At 41.0% G+C, this 25,786-nt stretch overlaps 1 protein-coding gene across 1 annotated transcript; it reads right to left on the bottom strand.

The window, feature by feature from the left end:
- Positions 1 to 292: 292 nt before the first annotated feature.
- Positions 293 to 25,345, bottom strand: LOC146146936 (uncharacterized). The gene is made up of 8 exons (XM_083387879.1): positions 25,288 to 25,345; positions 16,341 to 16,466; positions 12,807 to 12,911; positions 9,610 to 9,754; positions 4,350 to 4,402; positions 3,999 to 4,121; positions 1,129 to 1,278; positions 293 to 409 (listed from the first exon to the last, which is right to left on the bottom strand). The coding sequence occupies exons 1-8, from the start codon at positions 25,297 to 25,299 to the stop codon at positions 293 to 295; spliced, it is 831 nt and encodes a 276-aa protein (XP_083244005.1). The 5' UTR covers positions 25,300 to 25,345.
- Positions 25,346 to 25,786: the final 441 nt, after the last annotated feature.

A 25,786-nucleotide genomic window follows, 5' to 3' on the forward strand; every position in this document is an offset into this window, starting at 1 on the left:
ATAACTTTTACAGGTAGTGCTTAACCAAACAAAATTAATCGTTTCCTAACGTTCTAAATCAGCGAACGCTAAATTTTTGAGCTACCTTTTGTATAAAAAATACAAAAATTTACATGCACATACTTTCAAACTAGTTAGAAGAAAAGTAAGTATTTCAGCTTTAGATAGTAGAAAAATGCGGTTCATAAGGCAAAACGATTTAAAGAACGATTGACGAAGCAAGCGCTTGATTCAAAATGTTGGTAAACCATCTTTAAAGCAAGTTAAACACGCTTCAAGTCAGCCAATTGGGTTAAAACTTGGTTTCGTCTTCAAATCGATATTGGTTCGACTGTGTTTGGTCGTCCTCGTACGGTGTAATGCCGTTGTTAATCCGCTCCTCGTCTTCAGGGCTAAGTTCGGCCGACTGCTGAAAAAAGGGTGCAATTCAGTCTGTAGTGGTGGCTGGTAGTGCCGGATTAACCATTAGGCTACTAAGGCTATAGCCTTAGGCTTGAGACCTTGACAAAATCGGCCCTTAGTTTTTTTAAGGGTAAATTTTTTTTAAGGCTGATGGTGATATAGATCCGGTATCAGTACAGTGCAGTTTTTGCTTAAAAACGAATGACTAAGTCGAGTCAATGTGTGCCTGGTGTGTGAGTAGAAAAATAAATCGTTTCATTCATGCTGTCAAATTAGGCCCTCCTCTAGTAATCAGCCTTAGGACTACAGTACCCTTAATCCGACCCTGGTGGCTGGGAATGTTCAGCATATATGGACCACAGCCGAAACTCTGTATCAAACGGTAATTGTTAGATTCTAGGGCGGTATCGGAACCGATCTGTTACCCAATTAGTTGTGCATTGCAGCCACGGTTTGAATCTGAAACCCAGCACTTTCTACCTTGAAGAGAAAATTTCAGAATTTTTTTTTAAATTATACCTTACCGCTGAACAACAAAAGTATGCTAATACGGCTAAATTGCCTTGTACGGTCAATAATTGAGCTAAATCCAGCAACATTTTAAGTTTTCAAATAAGATATATTTCACTTTATGCACTTATACTATTTATCGTACTTAATACAGTTTCTCCACCGCGTAGCGATTGCCAGTTTGCCTGCGAGAGCAAACATACGATTTAGCCCCACCTTGCGGTCAGGCTCTTCATAGATTACAGTGCCGCACGGTGGCAGTGGTAAGCTTGAGGAGCTGTAATGCAGAGTGGGGTTGTCCAGTCCCAACACAGGACTCAGTCCAGCTTTCTTCTCCAGGTGGTCATTGCCGGTTAAACAACAATTCTGTGAAATTAATATACATGGGTTTGGGCAACAAACCAAATAGACGTTTTAATTTTGCTTAAAATAAATATATACGTTGGAGGAAACCAGTTTTCAAGATTGAACATTCTAGAACAAATTCACACCATAAAGCATCCCGAACTCTATTGAAAGGCTAATTGGCATGTTGTAGCATTTTTTGTTTTCTCTTTGTGAGCATAGTTATGGAAACCTGGTTAAAAGTAGTTGCAGTATAATATTAAAATACTAAACCGAACATGAAAATAGTAATTTAAACCCTATGGTGTTGATAATATTAGAAAAAAGTGTGTAACCTGTGGTTTACCCCCAAATGTTCATGTGTGTAAATCAAAATAAGTGTATACTGTATATTTGTTTCTTTAATAAGCTTGCGGGCCGAATAACGGAACACATTTCAGTGGTTCCCAACCTTTCAAATGTCGTGGGGCTCTAAGCCCCCTCCCCCTCGCTAACTATTAAAAACACGATTTACAACAGTCAGAAAAGAGGTCAATAAAGTCATAATATAAAAACAAATCATACAAGTTTAACTGGCTAATAAGTAAAATAAGATAAGTTTGCGGCTACCTGGAAACTGCACTTGTTCCTTCTAGGAAACGCCTTTATCACATTTTCACTCGACCTTTTTGGCTTTGAGATTCAAGAGAAAGTTTCTTAGCTTGTAAAAACCGAATGGTTTAGCGTTTACGTATAGCCACCGTTTCAAAATTTAGTGGAATATACATTGGACCTTTGTTACGCATACTTAAAATTGTTCGTGAAATTTAGAAAAAAATACAAGAGCGGTGACCTCATAGAAGCTTTTACGGCGCCGGTATCGTAATGGAACGGGCCGCCGGTTGATTAGGAAAAGGTCACTTGATTATGGCGGCCGCCAACGACAAAAACGTTTTAATGCAGTAGGGGCAACCGCAAGCCAACCGGCTCAACCCTTTGTGAGTTCATAACAAAACCATTGTAAGGTCACATTAGAGGGGGTGACCGAATAATGTTGATTGTGTAGTTCCAGAAATAAGGAAAAGACTTTTGAAATTGCAAACCAGTAACCAAACCTGCTTTAACTTGGCTGGAGGCAGTGTCAGCTTTTTTTAAAGGTTTGGTTTGGGTGACCGCTAAGTTTCATTTAAATACCAAAAAGTTGCAAGTCCAAAATTTGGGAAACCGCTGGAGAAATTGGGATATTTGAGGTTATTAGTTTTCATGTTTGAACAAAGTTATTCTATTGCTATTTATTTAAATGGAATTGAGTCTTTTTAGTATGCGTATTGCAAATATATTTTTTTTAACAAAAATCGATTTGTGTATACGTTAGGGGCAAAGAGTAAAATATTCGAATAATAAAATAAAAAAAAACATATTTTGATGTTCCAAGTTGTTTTGATATTAAAAACAGACTAGTCAACATATTACAATTTTTAAATAAGCGTATAGCACCTTCAAAAGGGCTTACAATTTTCGCTACCAAAGCTACATAAAACGTTTTTCACGTACGAATTTACTGTCGATTTTCCATATCCTTATAGCCTCCGGTATAATCGAGTAATTCAAGACAGGTTTCAAATAAAATAAGACCTTTTTAAACTGCGCGAAGGTTATATAGTTTTATCTAAACAATTCATTTCCGATTCTTTGGCAGCAGTCAGCACCCCTATAAGGAAACCTTAGATGAAAATAGTATTTTCGCATATAATCTAAAAGTCAAAAACAAGTGTACAATGCAAGTTTTGCGAACGCAAAGCTCCTCTTTTACACACACCTTTGTATTTGTTTTATCCTGGCCTAAACTAGTAGACCAGTTGACAGGCGGTTGGCTCTGACACGCGAAAAGGCAGTTAAACAAAACGAATATTGACAGGGCGGCGACTGTTTAATGTAAGCTTGCCAGACGTAACTCAACGGAAACGAGTATCAGCCTCTAATGCACGGATCCCCATTAAGCAATCGGGAAATTCGTATGTTGAGCATGAAAACTCAATTCGCAGTCGCTGTAGACCCGCCCACACAAAAACAGGCCCGAAAAGAGTCCGTCAAATTAAGGCTAAATTGTACAGGAAAGCCGTCGCTAAGCCGAAACGTTAGAAGCGATTGGGTTTGTTCGAAAGTTGAAACGCAAACGGCGGAAATTCGGCGATGCTCAATTTCCAGCAAAGGCATTGCCGATGCCCGGCGCGCAACTGGTAAGGCCCCGGAAGGGGAACTAATCCCGATCGAACGGCTTTCCTATGATACAGTCGCTCAATTGCCCTCGTGATATGGCGACCCCCAGTTCGAAATGACGTGGCGATTTTGGGATGTGGGAAAATTTTTAAAACATTTTACGCGTTTTTTCTACTGTAGCTGTTTACCACCTGGGTTAAAAGTTAAACAAAACCGTGTCAAATTTACCCTGATTTTGCTGACTGTTTAATGCATATTCTTTTCAGCATGTGCCTACGCAACACCCAAATTTCGGCTTTTATACTTTTGCTGAACGGTGTTTTGCTTATCCGATTTTCTATTAGGCTCAACCTAGGTTTTTACTCACATCAAGAAAGATCTAAAAGCCTTAAGGTGCAAGAAACTTTATAAGGACCCCTAATTTGTAACGGAATTGAAAGGAGAAGAAAGAATGCTCAGAAGGAGAAGAAAGAATGCTCAAAAAAACTAGACAACAGGCGAGAGGTAATCGCCAACCCTTATGTATAATTCATGTTTCGCACCTTTCTTTTTTTGCCGAGGCACGTGAGCACAATCAAACCGGTCAGCAGCACCACGCCCAACAGCAACAGAACAATCCAAAGCGGCAGAAGCTTGGTGAAGGTGCTGGTTCTCTCGTTTGAAACCTGGAAGACCGAAAGGGTTTCTTTTTTATTTCATTGTAATTGCAAAAAATTTAAAAACCTGTCGTACAGCCTTTACTAATTATAATTCGTTTGTGATTTAGTAAAAATTTTAATGCTGTGTCAAACGTAATACGAATGGAAAGATGTTTAAAAAGGGTCGTGCTCCTTATATCTGATATGAAACGTGCAAACAACATAAATATTGCATAAGCTGTCTACAATTCTTACCCGGAATTCTTCAACGCAGCGCCGCATCAACCCGTCGACTTTATCGCAATTTCCTGATAGAAAAACATGTCTTTAATTAACGCAAAAGAAACGATCGATATCGTTCTTTTGGAAATTCAGATAATAGGTAAGACAAGCAAACCTACAACCGACAACTTTGAGAGGTTGGTTTTCTAGGCAAAATAGGAGAGAACACAAAACTTAACCATACTAGGCATTATGGCATTAAAGCCATGATAATAATGTCGGAAAGTATAAAATGCTAGAAATGATACACGTATATGAGCACGCAATTTTTCAAATGTGGGCCTCTCAATTTGCTTACTTTGCTACTTATCATCGATTCGAAATGCACGCCGCGATGTGGGTATAACAAAGCTTCAAGCCATTAGGGCCGTATACAAAGGCTAACAGAGCGAAATTGAAACCGCCCAAATGTCCATTTAACGATGTTAGTGCCATTAACCAGAAAAGCAAACAGGGCCGGGGACCGAATACAGCCGATATCGATTTTTCCCCGCCCGTCGGAGCCGCGCTTTCCTGCTGTTCAGCCTTTATCCCGGCATCGATCGATATTATACTGCTTTTGAATGATGCACAAGCTTGTGACGTCATAATCAAGTTAATATCGAGTCGCTCCGGCGAGGTCTGCTGGCTAGATAAGGCTACCGTCGCCGCCACGCAGCTAAAACGCGCGGGGGCTCTTTAAGGCAACATAAAGGGGAAACCAAACCTAATGGTACACGGCTGCTGAGCGTATGCGAGTCTGTAAGGCAAATAAGCTAAACGGTGTAATTTTCTTGTCAGAGTGTTTTTACGCGATCGTTCCTGTTGTACTGGAAGCAAATTTGATGGGAAAGAACTACAAAGATCAGGAAATTGATTTTCGTTTGATATGCCGTAAAGAGCAGAATGATTTTAAAACCATTACAACAATATTATGACCCCAAATCAGAAATACTTAAAAGACCGCCCTAAAGAAATAAATGAAAAACATCGCGAATAAAATGCCACATATCTGTACGTGTTTCACTTGAGCCTTGCGCAGAAGCTATTGTATAGAGTAGACGGTAAAATCCCAAACCCCTGGAGAAACAACGAAAGCTTGCGTTGATCTTCGAAAACTACCTTCGCAACTCGAGATACAGGAGGACGACACCAAGCCCAATTAAATCAAGTGACATCACTTTGCACAGAACAGGCATTCATTGTACGTTGATGGCGCATTTTTAAGCTGTGTTCAGATTTAAGCAAAAGTGTAGTTTCGGGTTCAACAGTTAATGGGCGCAATTGAAAAAAATACTTTAAGGACTGCGTGTCAATAAAATTGAGACGCCTGTCGCATTTTAAAAGTGCCTTTTTTAAATCAATTTGGCGCGCCAAACAGAAAACAAGTCAATTTCAAGTGTAGCGACTTGAAAAACACGCACATTTGAAAAACATAGAATGTCTAAAATTTGTTAAGGCTTAGTTTGGAATTTTTATGATGTAAAGGTCGCGTGAACTCAAACACACATGTAAGACAGTTTGCCCTTCTCTGAAAGGCACAGTTGTACAGAACGCACTTCAGTTTATACAGAATAAAAAGAGGTTTAAGACGTTTTCTGTGACGGCGCCGCCAATAAACGGAAAGAGTAAAAGGGAGGATTCGCCAAAACCCACTGATTGTGTAAACAGGATTTTTTAGCAAATAATTTAGAGTGTGTTTTTGTCCTGTTAAGGAAATGCACTCAATAACCATTATCGTAGCCTGGTATATTTAGTGTTAATGTTAACAAATCTTTAGAAAGCTTATGTACGGTAAGTATAGTTAGTATGAGTAGTTAAGTACGAAATATCACATTATTTGTTATAGTATTTTTTTGCATTTTCGCTGCATTAAAGGGGTGCTCAAGCATTTTAAGGAAACATATGGGGTCCGCAAGGGGGAAAAGTTTAAAAACCACTGACCGAGACCAAGCTGATACCAAGTCTAGCGTTTCGCTTTAAGATTCCAAAACTACTTCTACTCATTCAGAATTCATGCAATTACATCACAGACGCATTGGAAAACAAGCAGCTGTTAGCTTGCTCAAAAGTCACCGGGCCATATCCGAAGAAAAATAGGAAAAAACGCCTTTAAACACGTACGCAAATCGCGAAGTAAACAAAACAAAACACAACCAAGCAAAAAAACGCGTCGAGCCGGGGCAATTTACTCACTACCACTTACCGGGTCTCAGGTCAAGCTGTTGAGGGTAGCGCGCGAAATTGCGGCTTTTCTGCGATGCCCCGGGGGCCATGTGTGCAGGGAGCAATTTTCGCGCGTCGCGTAATTGCTCCCCGCAGCCGCTTGCGCAAATAAACCAAAAAAAAAAAATTGGCGTCCGGATTCGGGTGGAACCTGATTGGACCGGAGGACGGCCGTCCCGACCATAAAATTTGTTATTTTATTCAACGATGCGAACGTGAACATCAATCTTCGTATGTAGGCCTTTTTTGGCTAATTTAGGACTCGTTTCAAGGTAAAAGAAATGCCTAGGGTCAAACAAAAGTAGGTAGCATATTTTGAACGTTTCGAATAATTCTTTATCTATTTTTAACATTATTAGGCGCCACCTATACGTCTTCAACTACTACCTCCATCTACTGTAACCCATGAACGTCGTTGCTTCCAGGCACTGTTAAAAATACGAAATATAATAAAACAATTGACGAGCTTTTGCAAAACCGAGCTATTAAGTATGCAACCTTTGACTTCTGACAACACAACAGGCATTTTTAAGGCGCTGTGTTATTCTTTTAAAATAGGGCGTCTTTGAAGAGTAACCTATATTAAACTTGAAGTCCTTGAATTCACTGGGTTAAAACTGAGCGAAATATCATTTATAACGTCTTGGAGTACCCGCTAGAATTGTGAGTTTATTTGACTTTAATGCAGGTGGAAAAGATAACTTTAAATGTGCATTCCTCTTCCTTTAGACCAATTTGGGCACCGCTAAAATAGCTTTATTGTTGCTCCATTTACCCAAGTACAGACATGGTATATTATAGGGTAACTGATAAGTTTTGTTTTTAGTAAACGCATGAAGATCGCAAAAGGTAATGCAGCTAAATATGAAGAAAACGGAGGAAATTTAATTCACATGACAACAGGTCGCATATAATTCGTACATATTTCTCACGATTTTAGAGTGCCTGTCATACTAAGTTCCTTCGGTGCGTTAATTCATTTCAAGATTATGAACATGTGTAAATCATGTTGCACATACAGAAAAGCCTAAATGAGATTTTTTCCACCGCTGAGAGATATTTTCCTTGTTAGACAGCCATCGCGTCTTATTATGCGAAGGTTAACAGAATGTCATATGCATACAAGACATTTACTTATAGAAACAGACATTTACGTCATGTTAAGAGTAAATTATTCATCGCGTGGTCTTTAAACAGCAACACACGGCTTTAAAATGTCAAAAGAGCGTGGAAGGTTTAGAACCATCTTTGTTGAAATATGTTTTTGTTCAAAATCGGAGAATCGGATGACACTGTAAAACGACAAATTATATTATATTATATTACTGAATTTTGTCGCACAACAGTGTCACCTGATTTTAAGGTTTAAAATATTTTTTTTCGAAGACAAGTGAAAATCAACACCTTGCAAAACCATTCGTCCACCAATGCAAGCTCAAACAGGGGCCTGATTTCTAATTTTTGTCATGAAACTCATGTCCGCCACACCTTATAGGATAAGCAGCACACAATCGGATACCCAGTAAAATCCTCGAAATGTAAGCAAATCCCTGAAGCAGTGCTTTAATACAAAGACCTTTAAAATGCAAGGAGCTTTTAAATGCTGTCATGGGTGCCTTTCGAGGGGGGACTTTAAGTCAGCACGCGAAAGGCAATTACAGTCGCGTGACCTTCGAAAAGGCAAAGTCGCCCAGAGATCACAAAGAGAAAGCGCTTGGTTGCAATCAGAGGTCGCACGAAGGGTTTCAAGCTGCTCTGCGCGCATTACGACTGCGTTTAGCCATCCATCAAGATTGCGCAACTTTTCAAAACGTCGATCGCGCTTCGGTGTCGGCGGCGGGCGTCGAATCGATCAAATCCTGCGGGCTGCCTGATGCTGATGCACTTTGTCTTTTCGCTGACGTAATGCTGATAAGGTTATAGGGGCGACGCCACTGTCGCTGCTATACTTTCCAACGCGCGTTTCTTAAAATGCTTTTGGAACATCTCTGGATTTTAAATAAAATTGTTCACCTGAAAAGAGGTATAATATATATGCCAATGTTTCGACCACCCCACTCTGGTAATCTTCAACACGGCAATGACCTTGCAACTCTGCTCGAGTTATATAGATGTAGTCTAACATTCAATAGAAATCTTTGTCGAACGAACAACTTTATCGGCCACTAAATTTCCACACTACCCTAAGGGTTGGGCAGTTGATTGTCGAAATTCCTCTTGGGGCGTTGGGGGTATTTCCCGAAACTAGCAGCTACACCCATGCAGGCGTACATCGAAACTCTGTTCGCAACGCAAGCCCCTCAGAGCGCGTTCGCAAAAACAAGACACTTCCTCATTTGTCAACAAAAGCGACCTGAATTAGACGCATGCAGAAAGGCAGCGGTAAAGGGGTGGGGTGAAACCAGGGGGGGCGTTGCATGACAGGGTGACCGCTGATGATGCAGCATCTACTGTTGTTTATATACGTCGGAGGCCAATTCGAGGCTGCGAATAGAACATGGGGAAGCAGTTGCTCAAATTGCGCACGCTTTGTGTAAACAAACATTACGTAAACAGAGGCCCGGAACATTGTTTGACACAGCAAGGGAACTGATTTTTTTGTCCGGGGCTTGCGCAAGACCTGCGAAAAACGACGACAACAACATGACGTCATGCAGTTTGCCCCACCCTATCCGATTTTGATCCCATAACAGTCAACTGATAAAGCACAATATTCAGTTCAGGGACATGGTTTTGCTTATGAACTGAAGATATAAAATGTCTATTAGGTAGTGTTTTATAATGTGAAAATGCAGCCGGTCTCGTTAAGGTTTTAAAATATTGTTGGTTTTATCATTTTTGGACACATTTTCTTTTGTTTAATCATTGGAAAATTGCATACAAATTTTGTTAACCAAGTATTTCATGTAATTTAAATTATCAGTAAAGTTCCCTTGAACGTGAAAAGTGTTTATACCTAATGTTTAGAAACCCCTTCTTGACAAAAAACTTCATAATTTTAATGAGGACCCAAAAACTCAATGATTACCTGTGGCACAAATGTCAGCTTTGTAAGTTGACCGGCCAGGTCCGCATTCGACACTAGAATTTATTTGTGAAATCCGTATGGAGACCGCTGCGACGCATTCCGTACAGTTCACGTTCCTCCAATCTTTTTTCGAGCATGCCTTAACCTGGAAGATATAAATTAATATATACGATAAAAGCACAGCGACGACTAGTTCGTTTCAAAGTTGTTAAAACGACTAGGCTAGTATATGAGATCGGTATGGCAAACAACATTCAGTTGCAAATTTTATGCGTTAGAGTAGACATTTTACCTACGCGTTGTTTAATCAATGGTAGTTGAAGACAAAAAATGCACTTTTGCAGCCCAGTGTTTACTGTGTACTTTTTGAAATCACTAGTGATTGTAACAGAGCTTCTTAACTGGTGCGCCACAAGCTAAAAATATATTATAATATATAAAACATAGATATTTTTACTATTCGTTTCGTTTTAGCTTATTAATTCCACAGTACTTTCGCTCGCCAGGTGCGCCGCCACGTTTTAAAATGCCTCTGGTGCGCCCTGAAGTCGAAAAGTTTAAAAAACACTGACTATACTAATGCATGATTGTTAAAAAGTATGTCTGAAACTTAGCGCAGGTGGCAGTTTCAACTCTTTAGACTAGCTTATTTTCATTCGCACAACGGTCAGAGTCAGGCGGGCCAAAAAGACAACTTACACAGAGCAGAGGTGTATTTAAACGCTTAAAAGTTCAGTCAGAATGACGAAACGGGCCTAAGGTAAACGGCTTGTATTCACAGGCGCAGCAGCGACCGGCATACTTTCGCTTTCTAGGGGCAAAAAAGGGGGGAGGCGGGTCTTTGATGTTTCCGACAGGGTAACTCGTGCGTGACGCATTCCAGCTTTTCACTCTACAGTGGAAGGCGACGAAGCGAAACGAGCTAGTGCCCAGTGAAGCGTAACCAAGGGGCCGCCTAATGGTCGTGCGGTTCAACCCGGATCTAAACAGGCTTTTCTCGTTGGGATTCATTCCAGTCATTCCGCGCGCTGTTAGGGTTCACTGTAATGACACAAAACACCACATTGGGGAGTTTCGGCCGGACTTACCATGTCGTGTAATCTAATGGAACTTTAGGATGAGGTATTTTATAACACCTTTTTGTTTATATGACTTTATTCAAAAGTGTTCTAATGCTTAAATTTATATACTGTAATTCCCCTTATGCTTTTGGTTGCCTGCAGAATTTTTTTTTACATTTTTCGGTTTCTATAACATGTTTGCTTGAAACAAATGTGGGTTAAAGAGTTTCCAGGTAACAAAACCTTAGGTATACCAAAAAATAAAATAGCAAAAAGAACTAATATTGGTCCACGACATCAGTAAAATAAGTACAGTTTTGTCGTGCATAGTAAGTGGAGTAAATAGGTTTGCAACTAGATGGGGAAAACTATAGCGGGTTTGACCTAAATGGAAGAACTGTATGACCAAAAGGTAAATTTGAGTGAGACACGGGTCAAAATCTCTAAACACACCTAAAAACACAAACATTTCCGATTCAGCTAGAAAGGTCCGGCGAACCACAAAGAAAAAACCTCAAACAGCTGTTTGAAGGGACACCTGCAGAGCAAATAAACGACAAACGGCGATGGGGCGGCCATTAGCGTCAAAAATAATGTGGAGACTCCGTTTATTTGCCTGTTTCGTGTTTGCCGTGCGTGTCTTAAGGACAAAAGGCCGTGGCCGTTTCCGCCCGTCGAAGAGATAAGGCCAGGCTCGACTGTTTGGACAGGGCGTACCAAGAGCGTCACGGCCGCCCGGTTCTTCCCCTTACCCCATTCTTGGGACTTTTTCCCAAATGTCAGTTAAAAGGTTAAAGGGGTCCGCGATGGCTTTGAAAATTAACAGATGTATTTAAGTAAAATTTTTTTGGGGTTTAAATATTTTTTTGTTTAAAAGCAAATCTTTAAATTTTAATTCGACCATGATTTTGCATTTAATATTTGCTAGCAATTGTAAATGTACTGTTTGACAATAGTAATGACGTCATTAGTTGGATGTTATTACGATACAAATACGCGATGTATAAAGCAACGAGTATGGCCGTCCGATTCGATACCACCAATAGATTTGACCACAGTAATGACGTTATTCGAAATCACTTTGAGCGTACGTGCTTTTCCCCGAAGAATATTGGGTATCGGAACTAAAGCTACCAGGTAGCGGATATCCCCATAGTCTGTAGACCACTATTTGCTATACGATACGATTTAAATCTCTAAAATAGCAACTTTGAGTGATGAGGTTTAGACGAAGCAAAATCCTTCGCTCCAAGCCACAGAATGCTCGGTATGTTTTTGAGAGCGAAACAATGGCGCCCTTGTTGCTAAAATGTGCCTTCAAATGTAAGCACAACGTAAATGGCAGTCGCCGTCATCGGGCATCTGCGCACTGACGTCACAAAAGGTCATGCGTGACGTCAGGATTCGGGAAATTCCCCGACGCTAAAGCTGAGTGGATTTCGCTGAGCGAGGATCTAAAGCAGCGCCGTGTGCGATGTGCGCTTAAGTGGTTGGGAATTCAAACAGACAAATCACGAAGTGGTAGGGTCAAGCTGTTCCAGTGGTTACGTCATAGCCTTGTTTTCTTGCGAGATTGTAAAGGGGAATTTGGCGCCTTAGTTCGTCTATCAAACAAGCCTGACCATGTGATGATTTATAGTGTTTCTGTGTTCGGGTTCATTTAACTTGGGTGACTCAATTCACGAGGGACGACAACATTTTACTTTTTAGGCGTTAGGTAAAGACGTACGTGTACCTAATTCACTGTTTGTCAAATTACTTCACTTGAATATTTGCGTAAATTAAATCAAGTTGCTTAATTGAGTACTGAAAATATTTTCTTACCGCAATTAATGTAATAAATGTACACTATGCTGTTTACTTTGTTCAAGTTTCAAGGAACGCATTCTCCAATTTTTTCAATTTAAGGAATATTTTTGGATGTCAATGCTGTTTATGTAAACTGGCAAAGACTTGGACTGGCACTTGACTGCGATTTATTGAAAATAACTTAAGTTGGACTTTCATTTTTGCAAATGTCTTGACTCGTATTTCGATCACTTTTAAATAACCTTGTTTGAAACACTGACTAAAGTCCCACTAATCAGTTTAATTTCTGGAAGCTGTCTTGAGTTACAACTATTAATTTACACTTACAGTGGCAAGAAACGCCTGGCTCTCGCAAAATCTCGTCCCTCCATTGACGCTCGAACAGTTTTGATCCCACTTTGCGTGGCTGGAATTCGTGGAAAAGGCAGTCACCTGTATTTCAACAAATAAAATTTACAGCTTATTGTTATGAACTGTAGGCTCTTACATGTAAAATCGTGATGAATCAAGCTTAAAACACGTTTGCTGACTACAACCGTTTTGTGCGATTTAAACACATTGTTGCGAGCTATGTCAGCTATGATCGTGGTTAACCAGGATTCCGTATTAAACGTTGGTGATTTAGTTCAATCGTTTAAGTCATTCCTCTATTTATAACAGTTATATTTCAGGATCAATGCGTTCAAACGTGTATAAGGTATAAATAAAACACGCTATTAGAGCCGCCAGTATGTTGTGGCAAAGCAAACCTTTTTTTGGGCATAGGCATGCTGCCTGTCACGCATTGACTATAGGCGCGCTTCTAGAGTCTGAACGATAATACTGGTATCCATGTTTTGCTGTTCGAAATCTATTTTGGGATCAGACCACCTGCTTTGCTGAGAAGCGCGACTCAATATTAAAGGGAGTGGAATAATGCATACATTGCGCCATTTAATCGTTTATGCCAGTCTGTGTTTACGTTTGGTTGCTTAAACTTTACGCTGCCCAAGCCTCGTACTTCTAGTTTAATTTGTCGAGCGGATCTAACTCCTTTTTCAGCACAAGTTATTTTCAACAATCTCGTGCTTAGAGACAAGCTGTAGCTCAATGCTTGCTGCACTTGGCGTAATCTGTGGGTGTCGTATTCTGATTATCCTAATGTCCAATAAACGTCTTGCTTAAGAAAGAGAGTTGAAGTCATTTTTTCTACTCCAGGTTGTGTCACAAAATATTTTTTGTTGATAGTCGGATTTTTTTTTTTATTATAAATCGGAAAATCCCGTTGTAGTTTGGAACACACGGATTTTCCTAGAAATTTCAATAAAAAGAATAAAGTGATAATATAAGGTAAGATCGACATTTCAGTTGGTACTGCTGGCAATGTGAAACGACATTTTTTTTACTTTGACCAGATGAAGCACACTGGCGCGAAAGCTTGTCAAGATTTTAATGCAATTTTTCATTATACATTGCTACTTGATTTCTTTAGCTAGTTGTCACGCAGAAATGAAAAAATCTGAAAATTATTCGGCTGTTTGCACATTGCGGGATGGGAGTTGGGTTGTTAAATCGTCGAAACATCGTTGCGACTGAAGCATGCTTTATCTCGCCGCAAACTAGTTCAGTCCGACAGCGCTTAACAACCAAACAATCAAGTCGACAAAAGCATCCAAAAGTTGAAATATGAGCGTGGTGGCTTTCAAACTCGGTTTAATATGAAAGTTTCCGCATTCGGATCACAAATCTGTCGCACAACAGAAAGTGAAACGGGAGAGGTTAAAGAGAGAGAGAGAGAGAGAGAGAGAGAGAGAGAGAGAGAGAGAGAGAGGGGGAAGAGAGAACTGCAGAACCAGGGTAAACTTCGGACATCGGAGCATAATGGTTGGAGGTTGTAGTAAGACATAATAAGAATATAAAAGCCCATTCTTGAGCAGGTAGCATTTTGAACGTTTCAAATATCTCCTTATTCATTTTCAACATTTGATTTTATTTTGCACAATACACGTTTTTTTTAGTAATTTCAATAAAAATATCAAAGCCATAATAATCTATGATGTTATTTAAATTTTCAACATTTGATGTACTTCTGTATGCGCATTGATATTCTTACCAGTAAACTTCACCCGTCGTTCCGTACATCCTACACGAAGAGAGATTGACAGATAAGGCATCGGTGTAAGTAAATATTTGCACGGGCAACGCTTTGGTCGGCGGGCGCGCCGTCGGACTTGTTCCGACAGGGCGAGATGCGACGCCGGGCTATTTGCCCACATTCTCTCGCACACAAGAAGACACGTACAATTGTACATCTACACGTACGTCGTAGGCTACATACATAAACACAAGCGCGACCATCGTCCGAGCGAAAATCGCTTTCTGAAAAGGCAACTTCCGTCCAGGAAGAGATTTAAGTAAGTGCAGTCACCTCTGAATTTAATTACTTGGGTCATTGGGTCCAAATAGCTGACCCAACTTGGATAAGCGATTTTGGCTAAAAATATATGTGTTTTGGTAAAGTCAACTACTGAAAATAAGTTCGCTAAACAAAGTTCAAAGTTCGCTAAACATTGTTTAAAATAAGAAGCGATAATAACGTTGATTTTGATCGTTGTTTAACGCACTTTTATTTCCTTTTTTGTGCCGTTTTAATTTGCGTGTTGTTTGTTGTGGTGTTGTTACATTCCCTGACGATGGCATCCTGGATAGATAGGTTAAACAAAACCAGTATTCAATTTACAACCAAAAATCTTTCGGGACCGCACTGCCAGTAAATTCATTTGAAGATCACTTTTCTTATGGCGACCTTTCAACGTTAAAGTCGGTCTTGTAGTCAACAATTAAATTAGGTTGCGCTGAAATTTTGCGGTTTCTAAGGCGAGTAAGGATGATACAAAAAAATTAGGGCCTTTCGAGTTTAGGAGGAGAGGCATTTAAGCGCAATAGCTATTGCCCAGTTTAGATGACTAATTCAAAGAACGACTGAATTCTTCTTTACCCCTATTATTGCCCAACCGCGAGGGATATAATATGCACATCTTCTGATGTCTTACTATCCAACAAGAATGTTACACTTATTACTATCATGTTTTCACCCACAAGCAAGTTTACACAACGTTTGGAATTGCTTTCGTCCATCATATCTGGACCACCAAAATAGGGCGAATCTTCCCTTTGAGGGTTGTGATATCAATGGCTAAGGCAAATTACAACGAGGCCGGCAGACAAACAGACAACCTAGCGAACTTCCCGAAGTAAAACAAGACGCGGTCAATTTACGAGCGGGGCCCGAGGCAATCGCTTTGATATCGCGCATTTGGATCACAGATCCAAAGAGATCGTATCTCTTTGCTAGACGCTCAGGCTGCGCCAAAAAACGTATTGTTTTCGGTCCCGCCGCTCGCCGTTTTCTTTGCAGTTCAACGATTGGAAACCGTGGTGGTTTATGTACTGAAAAGCAAAAATCAAACCAAAATAGTAGATATACGGGTTAAGTGGGGGGACGATCGTTTTCTGACTGGTCGTGCATTAACCCATTTGGTCCGGTCCAGTTTCTTTTTGTGTTTTCTTTTTACCCTATGGAGCATAATGGTGGAGGTTTTAGTTGGGCCTAATAAGAATATCAAAGCTCATACAGAAATATGTAGCATTTTGATCGTTTCGAATAACGTTTTATTTATTTTCAACATCGATGTTCCATATGGGCTTTGATATTCTTACTACGTCCAACGGTATGGAATGTGCAATATTCGACAACACAAGTCCGTTTAGGTAAACTGGTGGTATTGGCATTCCAGTAGCGGTTTTAAGGGTTAACGTTTTGCTTCAAGGGCTTTTTTAAAGTGACCAAGTACAGACTGACCGACGCTGACCATCGCTTACCGTAACATGGCCGTTGCACAAAGTAAGTTTTTCATCTCCGCTTTCGTTGAACGACTTGACCTCGACCCATGGAGAACCTCTCGTCGGGGGTAACGACACACTTAGCTTTAAATCGCTATCGTAGACCTAAAAAAACAAGATTTGCCCGGTGAGGTATTAACCCAACACCATGTGTTCTCGCGCAAAAACGCGTCAGGAAAAAGGTTAAAATTAATTTGCATTTTTAATACTGTTTTTTGTCGAACGCTTAAATGTGCGTATACGCATCTGCTTGGCCTGTACACCTATAAAAGAAACACCGTCACGCTTAAGGGCGTTAGCCCAGTAACAAAATGCACTATTTAAATCTGCAAAACGTTAAAATATGAGCAATCCATCAAACCTGCGAAGGGCGCCAAGAAGGGAAAAAAGGCGTGAGCTAAAATACGCACCAGAGAGCGAGTCGTTATCTCGGGAAAGAAAAACAGACAAGAAATTCTTGGCGCTTTTCGAACACTTTACGTCGTCAATTTTCGGAGCATTGAACTTACGCACAAACAAAGTGACTTAGAAATAATTAGCCCTGCGACCCCACTCCCCGCGTTCACTATAGGTCATGCCAAAAATTCGGGCTGGTTGACCTGTTTGAACAATTTGAAGTATACTTAATACAGATTATACGCCAAATTTCCAATTAATTTTACGTGTGCCTAATATAAACTGGTAGCTAATTCTGTGAACAACAATGAAAAGTGAGATGTTAGCCTTTTTTTAGTTGGGCAATTGTTTTCCAAATCGAAAAGTACCTCAAAAACGTAAAAAAATATCTAAAACAACTTTATGTTTTAATAACTTTTTTAATGTTTTAATAACTTTTTTAACCTTGGAGGTTCTTTTGGATTTATTTACATGAATTAAACACAACTAACAGTTTAAAAAAAAGGCGTTTCGAGCTAAAATGATTAATGTTAAAAAGCACCGGTAACTTTACTTTATCTGTTTAAAGACTAATGCGTTTGTAAAAGAGTAATGGAAAATTAAGTTTGGCCTTCATGTAGTTTGCGAACAAATCTATTACACCACTTTCTTTAAACAACACCATCTCCAGAGAAACTCAACAACAATGCAGAGGCTGACTGGGGTAATACCTGTAGTTTTAACTATACCTAGGATTGTAGGCAATACTTCGGCCCCCTGCGCGAATTCTTGCGATTTATTTTCTTGTTGGGCGTTTTTACCTTCTAAGCTGAGATTTAAACGGACCCAGACTTAAACGGCTGATAACATCCTTCTTGAGTGACCCACCTTTCCAAACTAGAGTTCTGCACTTTCACTTTCGCGATCTTGAAACGTCGATGATGCCCGCCGAAATCTCTGACACCATGTCAATCCGCTGCGGTGCATCCGTGACGTCACTGATGACGTCAGTCGCGCACACGGTCAGAAGTGGATCGTCATGGTGCCAAAAGCCTCGGAGCAGACTGAAAGTTTCGGCTATTGTTGTTGTTTTTTTGAAAAAAAAAACGACCTCCTTGCAACCTATTTGGCTTCCTGCTAATCTCCCATTTTTTCTCATCTTTCTGAAATTCTGCTTTGTAATTCTTTTAAATCTTACACCGACAATTTCGTTTTCTCACTTAAAACTTTTTCGAAAAGATATGCCTGTGGTCTTTCTAAAGTTCTAAAATCACAGCAAAATTTGGGCTACAAAGGTGAGCTGAACACATGCAGTATTGAGGAAAAAGCTATTTTACTGCAAAACTGGAGACATGGCCCCCACCTTATGGTCCTCATCCAAAATACTAAAACTAACTGTCGCCATTCCAGCTTAAAACAAGCACATAAAAGTATAAGCCCAACCGAACACATGTCTTCGTGCACTGATCCCAGCTTAAACATTGCCTCAATGAAAAGCGCACAGACCCGAACTGCCCTTTTATAGTGAGTTATATCATCGCAAAAGTAAAACTGGCAGCCTCATGCTTGAATTAGCAGGGCGTCCGCCGCCATAAGTCAGCATATGCCGTAAATAACCTTTGCGTACCGAAACTAAGTTAGGCTTTGATGGCCAGGCAGGCGGGCGAGCCAAAATAGGTCCACAACCAGCTGAAGCGTGTTTCACTTCAGCGCCAATTAAGCACCTCGCGCTTTCACGAGTCAATGAAGGAAAGAATTCCTTGCCGCTACTTTCTGTTAGCTAAGCGTTTATCGACGGACGTTGCCATAATAGAGTTAACTATCCAAAATGAAAGCCGTTTACGGTTCCGTTGGTTTTATGTCGTCGTCAACGTCATTTCAGTACAACTTTCACTGCATGGCGTGTTTAATATCGCGGTTTCGCAATTCATGATTTTGGTTGAGTAATAAACTCCGACAACCAACACTTTCGCTACACACGTGGTTCATATGTTTAAGCACATAGCTGTGTTGTACACCAGTCAATTTTTAAACGACTTAAGTCCCAGTTAAGCTTCAATATTACATGAAAACGCAACGAATAGCAAGCAAATTGTTTTATGTACTTCAGGGTTGGGGTAAAATCAAGATCGTGTCGGTGTTGTTTTCATGATTTAAACTCCAATCTCTTAAACTTAAGATTTGTGATGTGAGAATTTTGTAGGCTGGAAGACGAATGCATCCAAGATTATCTCGTTTAAACCAAGCCTTAACGGTAATCAACCGACAAACGCACATCATAGCTCGACAACGGAGCAAAAAAGCAAAATCTAAATCCACCCTTTGCCTTACAAACGAAATCGCTTGGCGTGGACAAAATGCGAATTTTCCCGAAAGCACTCGAAGCTTCTCGAAAAGCAATCGAGCGCCATTGGGCGGTACTCTGTTGACGGCAGGTGCAGGGCTAAATGCCGGCACAAACAATCGTCTATCAGCAATATTCAAAGACGAGGGCCCTTGACAGGCGTCGGGACACACATGGGGGGCAAACACCAACTGCCTATTGCGAAAATAAACGACTAAACCGACGCGGTAAATTGTCGCGGTTAAAAATCGGTTGCCCGCATATAGTCGGTACTTCTTGATTTTCTGTATGGCCGTTGTCGTGTTTTTTCGACTCTCCTCGAGCGAGATTACGTTTGGCAACGGATTGATGTGTGAACAGAATTGCGGCCTTTTAAATCGGTCGGTTGGTCAGCGCAGTTCGGTGATTCAATATTTTCCAATTTAACGATTTTTACTTTTAAGCGTGGCTGATTAGGCCAGTTGATAGGGTGTCGCGGCACCTATAGTGGTGCCATTTTTATTAATGGCGAATTTAGAGAAAATATCTTTGGAATCTTTTAGAATTTGATTTTCGTTCCATTGGTAGACCTTAAGCGTTACATTTTAAAAACTTAATTACCCGTCGCCATTAACCCGATCAGTTGCAATTTGCAAAACACTAAAATAGAAAAAACACAGTACGATAATTACTCAAACGTTTAAAAGGTCAGTTTAAACTACCGACTGTACACAAGCAGTCAAAGGGTTTATGTCATTAACACCTAGTGGCAAAGATGTGCACAGATTAAAACTAACCACTTTAAAAGACGACACACGTGACACAGTTTGACAGCAGTTGGGTTAACCCAAACCGATCAGCAACGAACGCTTCCCGCTGTATCACAACCAACAAAACGTCGCGTGTCAAATCAGGCCAAAAACTAAAAGTCTAAAACGACCAGGAAAGCTCAAACCGTGGCTCTAAACTCGACTGACAGTTCTCTGGCAGTGCGCCAGCAAAATAGACCCCGTCAAATCACGATTGACTCACGCCGCTGTGAAAAAAGGGCGCGCTTGAAAGATAAGTGTGCCGCTGTATGCTCATTGCGTCACGTCTCGCGTGCTACCGAAAAAGAAAGAAGTGGCGAAAAAAACAAAAGTTCGCCTTTTCGTGTGGTGCAATGCAGGAGAGGTTGGGCAAGCACGTGATCGAGCCTTGCATAAGCGTGGCTCCATTTCGCTGTTTCCTCGTATCAGAGGGGGCGCGGTTTCGAAGCGAAAATAGTGACGTAATCGTTTTCTCGCGTTTGCGAAACGCTGACGACGGGCACGCGTTCGAAAATGACAGAACGAACATGGAAGCGTGACTCGTTCTTTCTCTGTGGCACAGCGATCTTAAAAGACCCATTTTATCTTAACACGCGCACACTTGACGTTAATTGTTTTACTTGGTTTGTTGTGTCTTGTAAGTAGTTCTCAGCTAAAATGCGTCAATTTATTTAACTCGTTTAGTCCTGTAAATCCGATTGCATCCATAATTTGTGGACGCCAAAAATATTCATGCCGAAGTCTTACACCGAAATTTTGAAATATATGTTTCAAAAATGGCAATTGTGTTTTGTTAATGCAATGGCTAGTGCGTATTTCAAACCAAATGACGTCACTGGTGGGGTGTAATGTCAGCATTCCACGCCACATGTCGATGCAATCAGGCTGTAAGCCAAAATGTTTGGAAACCTCGCCCATTTCCCGTGATTTCGCCAAACATTTTGTAATGTCTATAATCAAATAGCCACAGCTTTACACTTGCTGCACTAGCAACATTTCTGTCCAGTTACATCCATCCCTTTTTTTTTATCAGCCCTTTTCTTAGAACGAGTGGAGGTCTATCGGTTTAAGTTCTCGATTTAATCGGTTTCGCAATACGGGTGACGACATTCTAAAAACTAAAACCTTGTTACCGTGTGTTACATCTATCAATATGACACGCACATGACTAGAAAACTTACCACACAGAGGAGAGTAGACATTTAAATGCCAACTAAGGTATCAGATTACAAGTCGCGCATATTTCAACGCCTTCGTAGTGATATCATTTCGTTGCGCCACTGTAGAGCGAATTTCGAAGCTTTGCGGGTGGCGAAAGACGTATTTTGCGCTAGCTACAGGGTTGCACCATTTGCTTCTAACTTTAATACAAAAACAAGGCGATACACAACTTGCTGTACAGTTGTTTGATAAAGAAAGTTTGAACGTTCGAGTCATTAATTGGCGTTGCAACGCTGGGTTACTTATGCTTTTTGAGTTGTCAATTCACAAAGTTAAGTAAAGCTTGCCCGGCTAAACGATGCTGAAAAGGGCCTTGTTTTCCAGCCGGGAAACCTGTTACCTAAAGTTCGTGCATTGACGACCCGCCTTTACCTAGGAAATCGCACAACACAAAGCTTTAAGTTAATTACGTATTTTAAAACAATTCCCTGTAAAGTCAGAACTTGGTTTGTGTCAAACTTAATGCTTTGACAGGCAGCACGTATACACGACGCGAAATAGAGATTTCTTTCTTGCGGATGTTTAGATTATCCTTGCACAATTACCAAACCTAACCAAAGGGGAAGCACCCAGCTGAAAGTTTCACCGTTGTAATATAAAGATATCGATCAGAAACCTTTACACATTACTTAAAGCAATATAACATAGCTAGTAATCAGACTTTTGTAAAAAAAATATGACTGCAAGATTGATTAACATTCAGTATTACCGGTATACGCAGTTACAGAAAGCCACTTGCTTAGACTACAACTTGCGTAAGTAAGCCCAACCTTCTTGCTACTAATCAAAATTCTGAAATGCCTTGGCGATTAACAACAAAACGTTCACAAAAGACCGGCTTAACGGACTCTTTACGAATGCTCCGCAGCACATTAAGACTGCTCAAGCAGTGCTGTTCACGGATCAAGAAAAATCGCTCTACTAAACTGGATTCATTGAAATTTCGAGATCAAAAGGCCCGGGTGTATTTTGATTGAGAAATAGCATCTCTATGTGGAACAGGACTCAAGTTTTTCTCGTCTGCTAAATTACCTAGTTTTGGTGGGCGCTTGTCCCGACAAGCCTTGTACAATGAGGCGACCAAACCGAAAAGCATTTTTATCGCACAAAAAGAAACCCGGCCCTTGGAACCAAATCAAATAATCTTAAGTGGGCGCAGCCGGCCCCGGGCGCAATAACACAGGCTCCACGGGACGCCATGCTGACGGAGCCGGGGCGTTTGCCCAACGACCAATATGCGGGCAGCTGTTCAACGGCCTGGAGCGAACTGACAATAGAGACCAATTTCTGGTATACGCGTGGGCATGTCGGTACCGGTTTTTCTAGGGCACATTAAAAAACGCGCAAATCCCCGCTGCCCAGCGCGAGTCATGGCAACGCAGATATAACTAGGATAGAAGTTTCCTAATCCTAAGAGAGCAGCACTAGTAAAATCTCAAACGCGCGAGCCTAGTATAGCACATTTTATTGCTGATGGTATATTTAGCGTTCAACATGAGAAATATTTAAATTCGCGCGGCTGCAAAACTAAAACCGAAGGCACTACAAATGCGCAAACTATGTGTTTAAAATTTGGCAAGACATAACAGCGTACTTGCTTACTAAAATGCGATAAAAGCCAAAGATTTCCAAACCATTTTAACTTTTCACGGCCCTTAGGTTTGTCAGTTATACCATATTGTTTCTTATTGTACGCAGACTGTGATCTTGTTAGTTAGTAAATTGCGAATCGAAAGTCTCACAAAGCACAAGTTGCACAGACGCTACACGCTTTATGAAGCTAATGCAGCAGTCTACTTGGGATCTCAAGTTCGGGTGGGGAGCACTGCACTAATCCACAGTTTCGCCTTCCCGCTAAACCTTTAAACTTTGCCACAAAATTTGCCCGGTGCTACTAAGGTGGTATGGCTGTCGATTCGATACCAAATTCTCATGAGGATTTCAGCCATGACGCTGCAATTCTACCTTAAATAGGTAAAGTTTATCAAAAATGTTAACAGCTGAAGGTAACAACCTCCTAACGCTAAATCACACTGCGGCCTTATAACTTAAAAAAAGAATTTTCGAAACGCTCTTTGTCATACGCCGAACCTCACCCGTAGCCCTGGATCTCCTAGGTAAAACTAGCAGCAGCTTTAGCGTCAACCGCGCACCTGTCGCGTCAAGCCTCGAGCTTCAGTGCTTCGTCGGCCAGGCCAGAATAGAGTGGCGTGCGGCTGCGGCGCGTCGCTTATCTACGGTCGCTGGTGGCGTGTTGACGAAGAGCCTTCCTGTCGCGCAGAGCGTCTGTCGAACTAACGACTTCCCCCGCCCCTAGCCCTAGCCCTGCTCGCGAGCCAACGACAGCAGCGCTGACAGCGGTTTTCGCTGCAAGCCAACATGCCTATAAGCCAGCAAAAAAAACGTTGTGACTGCCGCCTTTCGTTGTTGTTAGCCGCGAGGAAAAGCAACGACTGACTGATTTGTTGCTGATTTGGGAGGATTCGTGTTTTATGCCAATACCGATTCACGATATTTAGGGAAAAACGTATTGCCGATCCAATAACGATTTTAACCTCGTATGGTAAATAATCAAAACATCGAGACGAGCAAAATAATGTTTTCCGGGATGTCGGGGACAAATGCTTAAGCGCTTGGAAACTTGGTTACCTTTAACATTATTACCCCTTGCTATCTGGTATCGACTTTGATCCGATAATTAGGACATACCTACTGCTGATGCTGTCATTGGCATTCGCGTTTGGCCCAAAATATACTTGATTAAACCGCGCGGCTCAAAATGGTCGTTAAAATAAGTCGTTTCGATTGCGTTTTTTGAACAATAAAGCTAGATTCTTGTATAACATAAACTAATGATAGTTTGAACCTTAAGCATTTATGGGTTACAGTAAATTAAAAAAAAATAAAGGGCAAGTGAATGACGAACGATTTCGATTTTGTTAGAACCTTTTATGGTTAACAAAAGGGAGGTTATTTTAAATATTACTATGGTGAGTTTTCAGAGAAATATCCACCAGTTTTCCACCTAGTTTTAAAGCCCTGCCCAATGTTGAAGAGTGTTTTAGGCAAACGCACCCCTTTTCGTAAAACGCGCGCAATTCTTGTCAACGATAAGCCGACGTACAGTCAACGATTTTCCTAAAGGCCAAACTTTATCAAAAAACGTGACCATACACTAGTCATTTAATATCACCGAACGCAATACGATAAGCAGAAAATATAAAGTTCTGATTCTCTTACGTGGCAAATAGGCCAGGGTGTGCCTATAACTGGATGTGGGGGTGTCGGGCCCGCCCTGTAGCGTGCACTGGCGCAAGGGCACAAAGAAAGCGCCCGGGATGCGGCCTCTGCTTTTCTCCGTAATTCAGCACTCTTCCGTTGCATTTTGTCACTGATGGGTTCGACGTCGCTTCATTGCCTTTCGAGGCACGCCGCCCGAGCTATTCCGGCCTTTTGGGCCCCTTTTAACTTTAACCAGCCCCGCGTTGTCGGACGGTGCGCTTCGATCGACCACACTTTTGAAATAGGGTTAGCGTCCAGGCAACATATCAATAAATAAAAAATCGCTCTTCTTGTGTAAACGAAGTATAAACCAATTCGGTTTTTATTGACACTTTTGAAATGTTCAGATTCACGAGACGCGTTGGTAGCCCTATTGGATTACTTTACATTTCGGTCACTGCTCGTTGAAATTGACAAAGCTTTTCAAAACTTTTTCCAAATCATCTGGTGCGAATTGGTGCCATCGTGTTTTTTAAATGAAACATGGCCTTTCTGGCGCATAACATTTTATAATTTGGCATGGAATTTTAGCAGAACAAAGTTAGTTGCAATTTCAGTCATGTTAAAACTATATATCGATTGGATGTAAAATAGTCGTTCTCAAAAATTCCCACGTTGTAGACCACTTATGCTACCTTAAATTAATGTTGAAAACAGCAACAATTGAATTCAGTTCGGTACTCATACCAACTATATTTACTGAATACAAGCTGTCAAAAGATTGCAAAATATTCTACCGAGCCCAGACTAATGTAATTTATCAGGTAAAACATAATATATGTTGTGTGAACCTCTTTAATCCTTCCCACGGCCCCGATTCGAAAACCATTGTGTAGAAATTATGTTTTCCTTACAAAATCAGGCAGCGCCGTAACCAAGAATTTGCTGGCCCTAATGGAAAGCGATTGCGGCTTACCTTAACGTGCATCTGTAAAACAGCTCGAATTGTCAGCAACAACCAGCATAGAGGCGGGGTATTTCTCCGGTGTAAAGCCACCAAGATGTGCCAACAACGTATACACGCCAGTCGTAGACGGCGGCATCTGCCCACCGAGCCTGTAGCTGCTTCTCAACGGCAACGAAAGCTACATAGGCCAGACGCGGTGCCGGTTTCGGAGATGGGGGCAGACAATGAACGACGGTGGTAAGGACAGCCTTTTAACAGCGCGTCTCGCATTCTGGCGCAAAAATCCATAGCATCCATCTTTGTGGCAGATGCTATTCGGGTACACAGTACGTGCGGTTTTACAGGGAAATGTCATTTTGTCGGTTCGTCCTGCCGTTAAAAAAATCACGGGTAGTAACGGGGTTGACAAAAAATCAGAACAATTGGCATTTTTTGCATATGTGTTTTTACTAACGCTTATTGGTAACAGGTTGTCCTGCATCCCCGCACAAAACTTTTGTTTTTACTT

This window comes from Ascidiella aspersa, chromosome 4, assembly GCF_963924565.1.
Source record: "Ascidiella aspersa chromosome 4, kaAscAspe10.2, whole genome shotgun sequence".
NCBI classification, from domain to species: domain Eukaryota; kingdom Metazoa; phylum Chordata; class Ascidiacea; order Phlebobranchia; family Ascidiidae; genus Ascidiella; species Ascidiella aspersa.

Bases quoted from the DNA above. Each gene is read 5' to 3' on its own strand.
- LOC146146936 (XM_083387879.1), bottom strand. The intron at 12,912-16,340 runs GTAAGCGATGGT...GTTGAAATACAG, and splicing joins TGTGCAACGGCCATGTTACG to GTGACTGCCTTTTCCACGAA. The intron at 410-1,128 runs GTGGGGCTAAAT...CCCTTTTTTCAG, and splicing joins ATGAAGAGCCTGACCGCAAG to CAGTCGGCCGAACTTAGCCC.